General features: G+C 43.8%; 1 protein-coding gene across 5 annotated transcripts in view; it reads right to left on the reverse strand.

Moving 5' to 3' along the window:
- The window catches only part of ppme1 (protein phosphatase methylesterase 1), a gene marked incomplete at its 3' end in the record, with an annotated part of 87,294 nt that overhangs the window by 15,665 nt on the left and 58,440 nt on the right, over positions 1 to 13,189 (reverse strand). For all 5 annotated transcript variants that reach the window (XM_084320908.1, XM_084320909.1, XM_084320906.1 and 2 more), the window contains 4 exons: positions 9,368 to 9,433; positions 9,140 to 9,266; positions 8,429 to 8,558; positions 4,633 to 4,677 (listed from right to left, as the gene is read on the reverse strand). In XM_084320908.1, the coding sequence (XP_084177034.1) occupies positions 4,633 to 4,677; positions 8,429 to 8,558; positions 9,140 to 9,266; positions 9,368 to 9,433 (368 nt within the window). The remainder of the gene's footprint in view (positions 1 to 4,632; positions 4,678 to 8,428; positions 8,559 to 9,139; positions 9,267 to 9,367; positions 9,434 to 13,189) is intronic.

Below are 13,189 nucleotides of genomic sequence, written 5' to 3' on the forward strand. Positions count from 1 at the left end.
TCATAGAGGTTATTGTTGGAGAGGTGAGCATGAATCTGAGAAGCCACTACTTTTTCCAGGATTTTTGAGAGAAATGGCAGGTTGGAGATGGGGCGGAGGTTATTGAAAATGTTGGGGTCTGAACCAGGTTTCTTTAGAATCGGTGTTACAGCAGCGGATTTGAGAGATGATGGGACAGAACCAGAGGTGAGGGAGGAATGGATGATTGCAGTTATAAGGGGCAGGAGAGAGGGGAGGGAGGCTATGACCAGGGAGGAGGGCAGGGGGTCAAGTTGGCAGGTGGATGGCTTGGATTTCTGGATGAGTTTTGATATATCGGCAGCAGAGGGGAGATGGAAGCAGGAGAGAGGTGCAGAGAGGGGGGGGTGGAGCTAGAGGAGATGGACAACTGGACATGAGGTCAGTTGCTGGTGTATATTGGCTATTTTTTAATTGAAAAATGACATCAGGGAGTTACAATGATCAGTGGAGTAGAAGTGTGAGGGAAGGGAGTCAGGGGGGCGGAGTGAGTTGTTGACCACTGAGAACAGGGCCCTGGTGTTCTCAGCACCAGCACTGATTTTGTCTGCAAAATATTGGGATTTGGCTGAGGAGAGGGCGTCTTTGTAGTGGAGGATATGGGTATTGTAGCTGAGGGGTACAATTCCCTGACTGTATTGTTAGATATGATATTTAATACCACTACCTCATGTACTTTAACTTCTGGCCACCCAGTACAAGATATAAGTATGATGAACACTTTCCCACCTGATGAAACGAACCAACATAAATGGACCAAATCGAATATTTAATACAGCAAAGGGTGTACACAATATTCACTTAATTACATTTATGATTTGAAATGTTAAGTATGCACTTTTATGGCAAATGAGTATTCGTAGGTAAATCAACATTGAATGTCCAATCTCTGGTTGCGCAGGGAGTAAGTATACAACCTGGAATATTTAGGAAACGATAGCGATAGTACTTAAATAATTATAGCTGGATACACTAAGGGGGGGGGGGGGGTCCCGCTGGTTGTAAGACAGTAGGAGGGGGGGGTTAGAGAAGTCGCTGGCGGTATCCCATCTGGCCGACGGTGTCTTGGGAGAATCCAAAGTCTTAGACCCAGTGCCCACAGAACCTGGGGCCGTAGACGAACACAGCTGGACCCTCTGTGGAACGGTATCTGCCGGTCCACAACGGAGAGACGTGGTGCGACCTCACGTGTAGAGCGCCGCCTCACCTGTAGTCCTCTCCGGGGGGTAATTCCAACACTCGACAGTGTTGGCCTTTATCCATGGAATAATCAAAGCACATAAAGCATAATCCAAGAGCCGTGGAAGGCTCGCCGTCGTCGGGTAGAGTAATCCAATATACAGGTCCAGTCGCTCTTGACCCGGAGCTCCTCGGATGCAATCACCACTAGGGGTCTGACCAGCCTGGATAAGCGTCCAGATAACGTCAGGAACGATGGGGGTACTGATAACTGTAGAACTCGAACCGAACGATGCACCATACATAAATAGACTATTATTAGCTTAATAGAATACGTCCAACTCGACGGTATGGTGCCAAACTATGACCATTCAACTATTAATCTACACGATATCTCAATGCCTATTCTGGGCCAAGTAGGCCCTACTACACCGCACGTGCTTCGTGGGGAGGCTTTTGCGTCTGTCACTCTGTTGGAGGGTAAAGAACTGGACTAAAAGAAAGTTCTACTTTACGAGCGTCATATATATATGCGCTATGAACAAATAGTACCACACGTATTTCGCCCGGCATATTACTGCGCGGAACCGGGGGCTGCCTCGACATGTTAGGCGGCACGATTGAACTTGAACCTAGGGGTATGGCAACCTGGCGCCAGGTTCTAGTCCAATGGTAGAATGAAACTATTATGGGCTGTTTAGTAGAAACGGGGATATTCAATGCATATTGTACAAGGAATATACAGGGGATATCAAACGATATACAAATACAATTAAATATATATATATAAATAAATATACATATTCGGTTTAATCTGATCCTTCACAACAGGTATGGTGCATCGGTTTGTGAACAGTGAGTCCGGTTTTTCTGGAAAGCCGCTCCAGCTGACGTCCTTTGGCTTTCAGCAGACGTGAGGGGAGAACCAGGGGGCAGAGTGGGGGAATGAGACAGTCCGGGTTTTTAGGGGGGCAAGTGAGTCCAGCAGAGTTTGGAGACTGTCGTTGTAGTGAGAGACGAGCTGATCCGGGGTGCATGGGGGGATGGTGATGGGGAAACTGTCTATGCCTGTGGTGAGATCTGCTAAATTAATGTTTTTGATGTTGCGGAAGGACATAATACGTGACTGTTTGGTTTGGGATAGTGTCAGACTTAAATTAAATGAAACAAGCATGTGGTCAGAGATGGGGAGATCGACAGCAGAACAGTTGAGAGGGGTGACACCTGAGCAACAGACCAAGTCCAAAATATGACCTTTAGAATGGGTTGGGAAATCTATGAATTGTTTGAGACCAAAACTGTCCAGGCAAGAGATGAAGTCCTTAGTGAGAGCATGATTTGTGTTGTCCATGTGAATATTTAAATCACCCAACAGAATTATGTTGGATGAGAGTGAACAGATGTGGGTGAGAAATGTGTTGAATTCATCAATGAAATCCTTGTTTGGTTTGGGTGGGCGGTAGATATTTACTAAAATAGTTGGTGTAGGTCCATTTAATTGTAGCGCTACAGACTCAAATGATTGAGACACTGGTGTGACAGATGAGACCTTCCAAGACTCGCGGTAGATTAGCGCGAGACCTCCCCCTCTGCCGGTGAGACGGGGTTGGCAGGTGTAAACAAACCCAGGTGGGGTAGACTCGTTCAGCTGAGAGAAGTCATTGGGATGTTGCCAAGTCTCTGTTAACAGAAAAAGTCATACTTGCGGTCGAGGAGGAGGTCCTGCAGTAATTGTCCCTTGCCAGTGAGGGAGCGGATGTTAAATAATCCAAGTTTGATGTCGGAGTGCTGGTTGGAGAAGCTAACGTTAGCCGACCTGGCTAGGCTAGCTAACGCGCTGTGGTCCACCTTCCTGCGAGTGTTTCTCAGAGGGTGGCGGCGGGTGGAGGTCCAGATAGAGTTTATTGCAGTGGAGTCATCGATGTGGTAGCTTCGTCCGGCACTGCGATGGATGTACCTCAGTATGGTACAGTACAGGCGGGGGAGCAGACCGGTGGAATCGGAGTTGATGGAGCTCCGTACTCATGTATTGGATCAGGGTTGACGCTGGATATATTAAGAAGGACAGGACAGTCCACAAGAGCACAGAGCTCACAGCGAGGTTGTAAATCAACATGATGAACGGGCAGATGTTACGTTCCGAACAGCAGTAGCAGTGACCGGGTGAGTAGAACGCCAACACGCTTTTGTTAACGTTTGAGCAGTCTAACACACAATACTGACAAACGGATCAATTTGACAGTAATTCCAGAGTAGAGACCAACGGTACCACGTTCGCCAAGAGTAGGTGATCTGCTGCAAACTATGCAGATAGTCATAAAAACATTAAAAACAACCGGAGAGCAGCGGCAGCTAATCGCGCCTGCGTTCGCTCAACCGGATGTTGTACTTCAGCTAATACTATTGCCACGGACAGTTTCATTTAAAAACGAATACTAGGAAACAGTCCATTACTATTCTGGATAACCAACAGTTAACACTCGTTTAAAGTAGTTTCTGGGCCTAAGTCGTTCAGTGCCAAAAACGAAAAATAGTTTCTGGGTCGTTATTCCTTTTTTTCGATATTTTTATTCATTATCCACCCAGGGAGCCTGCTGTACCATATGGAATGAGTCTGAGGTCCCCAAGGTGCAATACTGGCTGCATCCCGCTAGACGGCGGTATCGAGCACCCTTTGCAACCTTGTATCTTTATCTGTGGGACGGCCAAATATCTCCGGTTTCATGTTTCCTTGTCGGGCGAGGGCAGCCGTTCTGCCGTTCCATTGAAGCGCGTCAAATAACCCCGATCCATATGTTGTGGTGGATTATGCCGTGGGCCAAATGGGCATTGGATGTACCAGATGGCGATCATACAATTGGAATATAATTTTTGGAATACTCCTGATCACAGGTAAGAATGATCTGATGTCAATTTTTGCTTGATCCTGCAATGCTTTTACACCGATTTTACACTGATCAGAAACGACCCCCCCCCCCCCCGTTCATGCATTCATGATGGAACATAATGCCTATGATATAGATTTGATTTCGGGATAATAGTGTATACAGGCAAGAAATGGCAACGTCTATAGTGGAATGGACGTATAGGGCTCTAACTCAGCATTTCATGAATTACCCTAGACTGCTCTAAAACCATACTTATATTCACCACGGTATAACACGGGAACGTATGGATGGAAACATTTATTCTTTTTCACATATATTGAACGATAGATAGGAGATGTCAAATGGGCCATAGTATTGTATCCATAGCTATAATATAGAATATACAGTAGTTATAGCTCTACAAACAAGGTGACTGTTCCCTATCTATCTAGTGGTGGCCTCGCTACAGACGGCTTCGTCTAATAGCTGGCACTCAAAGTGTTAAGGATGGAAAAGGAGAGTAAAACTAGAACTATTTGCAATGCAGTTCTAAATTAATCCTCCTCACCTTGCATCTGTCCAATCATTAGGTCTTTGTCGAGTCTGTCCACCCCTGTAGAGGAGACATTTCAAAATGTAGAGTTCAGTGGTCTAAGTAAGGGATAATGTATAGCTACGAGGTCATTGTCACAAAATAATTGACCGACACGGAGTTTAGAACTTACATTACATTACATGGCTAACTTACTAACAATATACCCAATTCATTTTACACCATCGACAAGACGAGATCAAATGCAGACGCAGTTGTTCTGTGGCTCCGCTGTCATCGCTGGCAGCCGGCAGCTGTGTGGTCTGATTGCACTGATGAGTGCAGCTGTGCATATGAGCTTAGCTTTCGTGACTGCGACCAAAATGCTTGATTGTGATTGGTCAATAGCGCTCTGTTACCCGTATCAGCGGTCATTATTGCGCGTTGCCCATGGCAGCGGTCAGTTATCGAGAAATAATTCACCGCTGTCAGGGGCAACCGAGCGCTATTGACCAATCACAATCAAGCATTTTGGCGAATGTTAAAACGCCATGTAATAATTAGATGTAGTCAATGACATTTGAGCAGCACCAATGCTTGTCATCGCTGGTCAGTCATGGACAACTGGCTGTCAGCCTACTCCCCCTGCAGCCTTTAAATCAAGCCCCTAGTTTAATCTTTTTTCAAAGTAAATAATAATAACTTAATTCTAATATGATTTTTTTTTATTATATATATACATATCAGACCGACTATAGGCTAGGCTATATATTTAAAAGTCCCGTGTTTTGCTATTCCTTTCACTATTTGGGCAATGTTACACAATTCCTGTGAGTCTATGGAACACATCTGTATGTTTTTTTTCAAAAAAAATGCATCGTTTTGTATTTCTAATCAAGTACTCTAAAGCAGCATTTTTCCACTTCAAGTTTTGGACTGGGCTCCACCCGGTCGGGAGTGTGTGTGGGGTGCTCCGTGTCCCTCTCTCTCTCTCCCTCTCCCTCTCGCTCGTCACGGTCTGTGTCCCGACTGCATGTGTGCGTTTCCCCGCGTGCAGTCGGGAGTGTGTGTAAAATGCTCCGTATCCCTCTCTCTCTCGCTCGTTCTCTGCTCTCTGTCGGCACCCGCGCCACGTCAACCCGTTTGAGGAAGTGTCAGTATTTCCACTCGCTCTGTTCCACTCGCTCTACAACCATAGAGGGGCCGTTAGTTATGCAGATCAGCTCCTTGCTACGTAGGATAGCGAGTCAAATCAGAATGGCTTAGTTCACTGGGGGAGGATATTGTCTCAACTGAATTGGAGCAATCCGCCAATATGAGAATTAGAGACACAGACCCCATTGATACAAACCCCCATTGCTAGAAAACAATGCTAAACACTGGAAAAGGCAATTTATAAGACAGGGGACCTTTAAGCTATAATGTCCAAACAGAGAAACTACCACCACCTAAATAATGCTTATTATACTTTGTTTTAACCATGTTGAGAGTGAATAACAGGTAGGCTATCGGCAGCGAGGTGCAATGTAGCGCTTGCTCAACATGAATAAAGTTGGTGGACAGCGCCTGGTGCTGAAATAGCAAACAAGCAGTGTGGTATGGTATGAAATTAAAACACCAGTTCAGTCATCTTTGGATCCGTGCATTTGCTTTTATGTGTTATTGGTAAGTAGTGATGGGGTCATTGCAAAACATCATAATTTTCTTTTATGATTACATGTGACTCTTAACACTTTGGTTGCCACTTGTTAACATGGTAAAACGTGGTTGAATGCCAACACCCACTTCAATGATAGCATTGTGAACGCATAATCTCTGTCTTAAATTGCGCGCACACACACACACACACACACACATCTGTGAAAATAGATCCGATTACCCCAAGACTGGTAAAATAAATTGCTTACCTCAGATCAGATGTTCTCTAAAAAGATTATTTCAATTCCTGATCGCCATTCCAAGTATCGATCGCGTTTATTGATTCAGCGTTGGGTACTGTAAATATGTATTCCACGCGTTTTCCGGCTCAGCGATCACTTCGGTCTCTTCAGATGCCTCGCCGGAGAAGTAAAATGAGGAGGCTGGACCCCCCCCATCAGTCTAATCCAATGGGGTGCAGTACCATCCGGAGAGACGATAGGGGGCGGTATTTTCCCAATGGAGCTCAGAGAGAGTCTGCAGCACTAGCGTGAGGCTCGATTGATGAAATATGAATTAAAATCGCTAATAAAGAAAATACAACAAAGAAACGCTATATAGCGTTGGTGGCATTCAACAGTCGCATGAACTAACGACAAAACGCGTCCGTGGCACTCAAAGTGTTAACAGTACACATTATTTATTACTCCCTGGGGAAAGTAATTACTTACACAACTTGTTACATTCATTTAGCTTTACTCTCTAAAACGTCTGATGCGTTCTCACTCAACAGGTCTCTTTTGGGGAAGACAGTGAACACTGTGCTCTCCTCTCTCCTTGCACTTTAAAGGGGAACTATCTTATAAATGGCTTTTTCCAGTGGTTTGCATTGTTTTCTAGCAATGTGGGGTTGTACTAACACTGACTAGATTTGAAATCTCTAGCTAGTCCCGTTTCTTCAGTTCAGCTCAGACAAGAACCTCCCCCACTGAACCAAGCCATTCAGAATTGACTCGCTCCCTGACGTAAGTAGGTGCTGCTGAGCGAGTGGGAATAATGCTGAATCGGTTTAGTCACTGACACTTCCTCAAAAGAGAAAAATAGAGAGGGAGAGACAGACCGATAGAGAGAGGGAGAGAGAGGCTCTCGGAGCAATCTCTCCTCTGTCTCTCCCCTGAGCCGCTCACACACGCGCACACACACGCTCTTGGAGTGATCTCTCCTCTCCCTCTCTATCTGTCTCTCGTTCTCTCTATCTCGTTCTCTCTCTCTCGTATTATCAGCACTCACGTCAACCTGTTGCAAAATATCATAGCGCACACTCCCACACGTATTCCTATCCGTGCAATAATATTCACAGGGGTATATATTGTCATTTGAAACAAGTTACCAATGTATTGTCCCGTGGGATTATGCCCCCCCCGCGGCGAAATTAATTAGTCCCTCTCTATCTCCCAAAAGGTATCTGCCAGTGCATTGCAGTACAGTGGGTGACTGTCACTCAAAGCGCATTGCGAGTATGGGCGGAGCCCAGCCAAAAACAGCTTGGAATTTTTAAGGGCAGAAACTGCTGCTCTACAGTACTTGATTAGAAATACAAAACAATGCATTAAAAAAAAATATTACAGATGTGTTCCATAGACTGACAGGAATTGTGTAAAATTGCCCAAATAGTGAAAGAAATAGTAAGATAGTTCCCCTTTAAACTTCAATGTGACAGCAAACAGGAACCATCCCTCTTCCTATGATAACTAATAAAAACAATCTTATATTACTATTTTATATCCAGTTTAATCACTTGTACATTGTATATTACACATGACTGTTACATTTGGATGCCAAACTTCTTTTCGTTGTACTGAACTTGTGCTGTATAATGACAATACATTTTAATCTAATCTAATCTACAGGGCTAATGCACCATTGAAACACACCAGTGACTAAAAAAATTGTTCTCTGTAGATCATGCTTCCATTTGTTGCAGATTGAAGAAGAGAAGAGAAGAGAAGAGAAGAGAAGAGAAGAGAAGAGAAGAGAAGAGAAGAGAAGAGAAGAGAAGAGAAGAGAAGAGAAGAGAAGAGAAGAGAAGAGAAGAGAAGAGAAGAGAAGAGAAGAGAAGAGAAGAGAAGAGAAGAGAAGAGAAGAGAAGAGAAGAGAAGAGAAGAGCGTATATTGAATGATTTGGGGATCAAACCTGCAAGCAGCAGTAGTTTTGGCACAGCGCAGGAGAGGAAGAGAGCAGACAGGCCTTTAAACCAGCCTTCCCAGTATTTTTCTGTCTTGGACAAGTCCACTCGCCACGTGAAGACAGTCTCCTTCTTTGACTATATATATAAATACAGAGAATATGTCAACCATTAAAAACTCCTTTCAGGTGAACACCAGTGTCATCGGAATACTGATAAATGAACATTATAATGATGTACAATTACTACTGGTCATGGGAAGAAATGGATGTAGAATTCCAAATGAGAATTCTTAGGAAACATTCCAAAAGCTATAACTTTCAAAAAGGGTTTACATTTCAACTCCCCCTCCAAAACACACACACATTACCGAATATATAATTATCGGTCTGAATATACCTGCATATAATATTTTTGACAAACCTCTATATATATATATCTGTACATCTATATCTGTACATATCCCTTACCTACTCTTACTAGTTATACCACTGGCCAGTATGGCTTACTACCATAGTGTCTTTATACCTGTATTACTGTACATAATAATACTATAACACTGTACATACATCTGATTAGCTCTATTACTCAGTAGTACTAATTTATATATTTTATACCCAGTTAATCACTTGTACATTGTATATTACTATTGCACTTCACTGTTACATTACACGCTCTGGTTGGATGCCAAACTTATTTTCTTTGTACTGTACTTGTACCTCTTGGTCGTCCTCCTTCATCCTTTTATTATTGGATTCTTCTGCCGCTTCCTCCTCCTCTTCCTCCTCTATGATCCCCTCTCTGATGCTGTTGGCGACACCGGGGCCACTGACTGGCTCCTCTAGTCTGTGGAGGTTGGGTATGTAAGAAGGTGCACACGGGACACATTTGCACTACAGTACAACTGCCCTTGGATTTATTGACAGGCTAGGAAACACAGGACATACTTTTTCACCTGCCCTCCCATGGAAACACGCGCCGATTCCATGTTGCGGATCTGCCCACTCTTCACACTGGGGGGAAAGGAAAAGAGCACCTACAGTATGACTGACATGTTTCATTAAATTTTATTTCAAACTCAAAAGGCAACTGAGGTTTTCCTCATTTACAGTCAACTAATACAGAAATTAGCAAAAAAGCATATACAATCAAATACAATTTATTTGTAAGGCCCGACAACACACGTTAATGTCCCCATTGGCCGGACACGTCTCTTTTAACTCTTTAATGGCCAGACCCGAGATAGCTCAGGTTTTGGTCGTTTATTCAATATTTGTATTCATTATTCATCCAGGGACCTCTGTGTTACCATAGGAAATGAGTCTGAGATCGCCAAAGTGCAATACCGGCCGCATCCTGCTAGACAGCAGTATCGAGCACCCTTTGAAACCTTATATCTTACCCTGTGTTACGTTCAAATCCCTTTGGGCGCAGTTTTCTGGGTCAGGCGAGTCGAGCGGTTCGCCCGGTCGCATTGAAGCGCGTCAAATGCCCCCGATGCATGTGTTGTGGTGGGTTATGTCGTGATGGACCAGATGGCGATCAAACAATTGGAATATTCTTTTTGGAATACCCCCGATCAGAGGTAAGGACTATCTGACGTCAATTCCAGCTTGATCGTGCAATGTTTTCATACCGATTCAGCTGATCAGTGTTTTTAGTGTTCAAAACGAATGCAGTTACCGGCAATCAAAGCATCAGAAACGACCCCCCCCTTTCATGCATTCATGATGAAACATAATACCTTATATACATTTGATTTGGAAATAGTAGCGTGTCCAGGCAAGAAACGCCAATGTAGAATTAGTAGAATTCACGCGCCCTATAACTCAGCGTTTCATGGATTATCCCGGATCACTCTGAAATGATACTTATATTCACCAAGGGATAACGTGCGAATGCATGAAGAAATTATCTCTTTTTTGCATCTTGGACGGAAGAAAGTCACTGTCAAATGACCATAGTATTGTCCCCATAGCTTTAAGTACCTCGGAGCCTACATATCCGAGGACTTGACATGGACCACACACATTGACAGTGTTGTGAAGAAGGCACGACAACGCCTCTACTTCCTCAGGCGCCTAAGGAAGTTCCAAGTCAGTCAGAAGATCCTTAAGAACTTCTACTCATGTACAATAGAGAGCATCTTGACTGGCAACATCACCTCCTGGTTTGGGAATAGCACTGCACAAGACCGAAGCAGACTACAAAGAGTGACACGTTCAGCCGAACGCACAATTGGAGGGGGGCTCCCCACCCTCCAGAACATTTACAACAAGCGTTGCAAGGGCAAGGCTAAGAGAATCATTAAAGACTCCAGTCACCCGAACAACTGCCTCTTTGAACTGCTGCGGTCAGGCAAGCGATACCGGAGTCTCAAGGCGAGCACAGAAAGACTCAGAAGAAGCTTCTATCCCCAGGCCATCAGACTGCTAAACGAACAATGAACACTACACAACAACAACCACCAAACGCACATAGCACACACATCCACACGCACACACTCACTTTAAACAGACACACTGTAGCACCCACTCCACACACTTTATAGCACACACCCACTTTAAACAAACACACTGTAGCACCCACTCCCCACACTTTATATTTATTGATGAAGGATTGCACTACAACTCGTACACCTTACTGTAAATTGTACCTCACCCCATTTCTGCTTTGCACTATATAGTACTGTACATTAGTACACTGCATAGTATTGTATATTATATGGTAACTCAGAACATTGTACATATGTCTATACCGAACACTGTGACCTCATTTTCTTCTTCTAAATTACATGCTATACTATGTTATTTGATACTATCTTGTCTAGCACAGTCTCTGGAGCGTAACAGTAAGAAGCATTTTGTATGAAAGTATTCTGTACTTCTGTATGACAACTATTAAAGAAACTAAGAAACATAATATAGAATATAGATATAGCTCTCCAAACATAGTGACGCACAGTGAAAATATGTAATGGAAACCTGGCACGTTAGCTACAAGGCCAAGACTAATAGCTGGCACTGAATGAGTTAAACAAGTCAAGAAGAAACATCACAATAAATCAAGAACAAAACAAAAACACCATGAAGTCCAAAACATTTTAAATAAATGAATGCAACACTCCCAGACATACCCCATGCGAAGGTAAGGAAAAACTCACTAAAACCTAGCAATAGGAAAATATGCACCACGGGCAATGTGGAGAGAAACCTTAGAAGGGCCGTTCAAGGGGGGGATCTCCCTTAGATGTTGGTGATATTAGTGTTGCAATAAAACAGGCAAGACAGTTGGTAAGCATGCACACATGTGTAATATCTGTATTGACAATCTGTTGAGGAAGGACAGAACACTCACTGAGAGACATTGCTTTATACTGAACCAGGGTAAGCCATTTTAAGTTATTTAATGAAATCTTAAAACTGAGACTTCAGGAACCAGCTGAGTTGATTAACACATTGGATGCCAGAGGTCGCTGTGGGCGTATGGCCGTTTGTGCCACTGTAATGCAATGGGGGTAGATGCCTGTGTTTGTAGTGCTAAAACTATATTAAATATTATAGCTATGGATCTAACAACGTCGATTGTCAGTGAGTTTCTTCCGGTCAACATGCAAAAAACTGATTATTTTTTCATCCATACATTCCCGTTTTATACCGTGGTGAATATGAGTATAGTTCTAGAGTGATTCTGTGTAATCCCATGGAACTCCGCCAAACAGTGCTTTACTGCATTCCACTACTGTATAAATTATGCCACTCCTCGTCTGGATCAATAATCATCCTGAAATCAATGCTAGATTATCTGAATTATGTTTCATCATCGATGCATGAAAGGGGCGGGGGAAGCCGGCCTTCCGTGCTTTGATCGCAACCAACGGGACACGGCCCACACACACACCACAGACGCATGCTGCGATCGCGGGGAAAAAATTATCGGATCAACGCAAGATTGATAATATACAGTCCTTACCTTGTCTATGATGTACTGCAAAAAGAATAATCCAATTATCTGATCGCCATTCCAAATACTGGTCGCAATCGTGTGTCCAACGTTATCCACCAAAGAAAATGAACGGGGGGTGGGGACCCTCGTCGATGCCATCCCTATAAGCGCTTGTCTTGCTGGAGTGTTTAGACCCCGCCTGCATGCTACAGCTCGGCCAGGAAAACAAACCACATTGTTTCAAATGGAGTGCAACAGCGGCCGCAAGGCGTTAGGCGGCGGTATCGGACTGTTGCGGTCTCAGACAGAGTGCCACACAGTCCTACAGCATAGCAGGATAAATGATGAATGGAAATAGCGAATAAAAGAAATAACGATCCAATAACGAGTTTACTCGTTGTTGGCAGAATTAGATTGGCGGGCTATAACAAGTTAACTCGTTTTTGTGTTAAGGGGCGGGTTTAAAATGGCCATTTTGTTTTCTTAAGTGCCCCATTAAGGGACTGTTTCCTAGTTAAAAGCAGCACTTGTTTTACTAAGTAAGCCATTAAGGGGCTGTCTCCTGTTTTAAAAGCAGCAGCTCAGCCTCTGTTGGAATCACTCTGTATTGACAATCTGTTGAGGAAGGATACGACACTCACTGAGGCTGCGGTTAGACTTTCGTTTCGTTTTCAGATGAGTTTCGCTTTTCCAGGTCGCAACGTAGCGGGAGGCGAGTCACACTTTCGTTTTGTCACCTGAGCACAGTGATGTAGTACACTGCCAAAGCAGTAGGTGGCAGTAGGTGGTGAACATGAAGGCAATTTTCAACCAATCAGAACTTG

The sequence above is a fragment of the Notolepis coatsorum genome (genome assembly GCF_963971535.1).
Source record: "Notolepis coatsorum genome assembly, chromosome: 8".
Taxonomy (NCBI): domain Eukaryota; kingdom Metazoa; phylum Chordata; class Actinopteri; order Aulopiformes; family Paralepididae; genus Notolepis; species Notolepis coatsorum.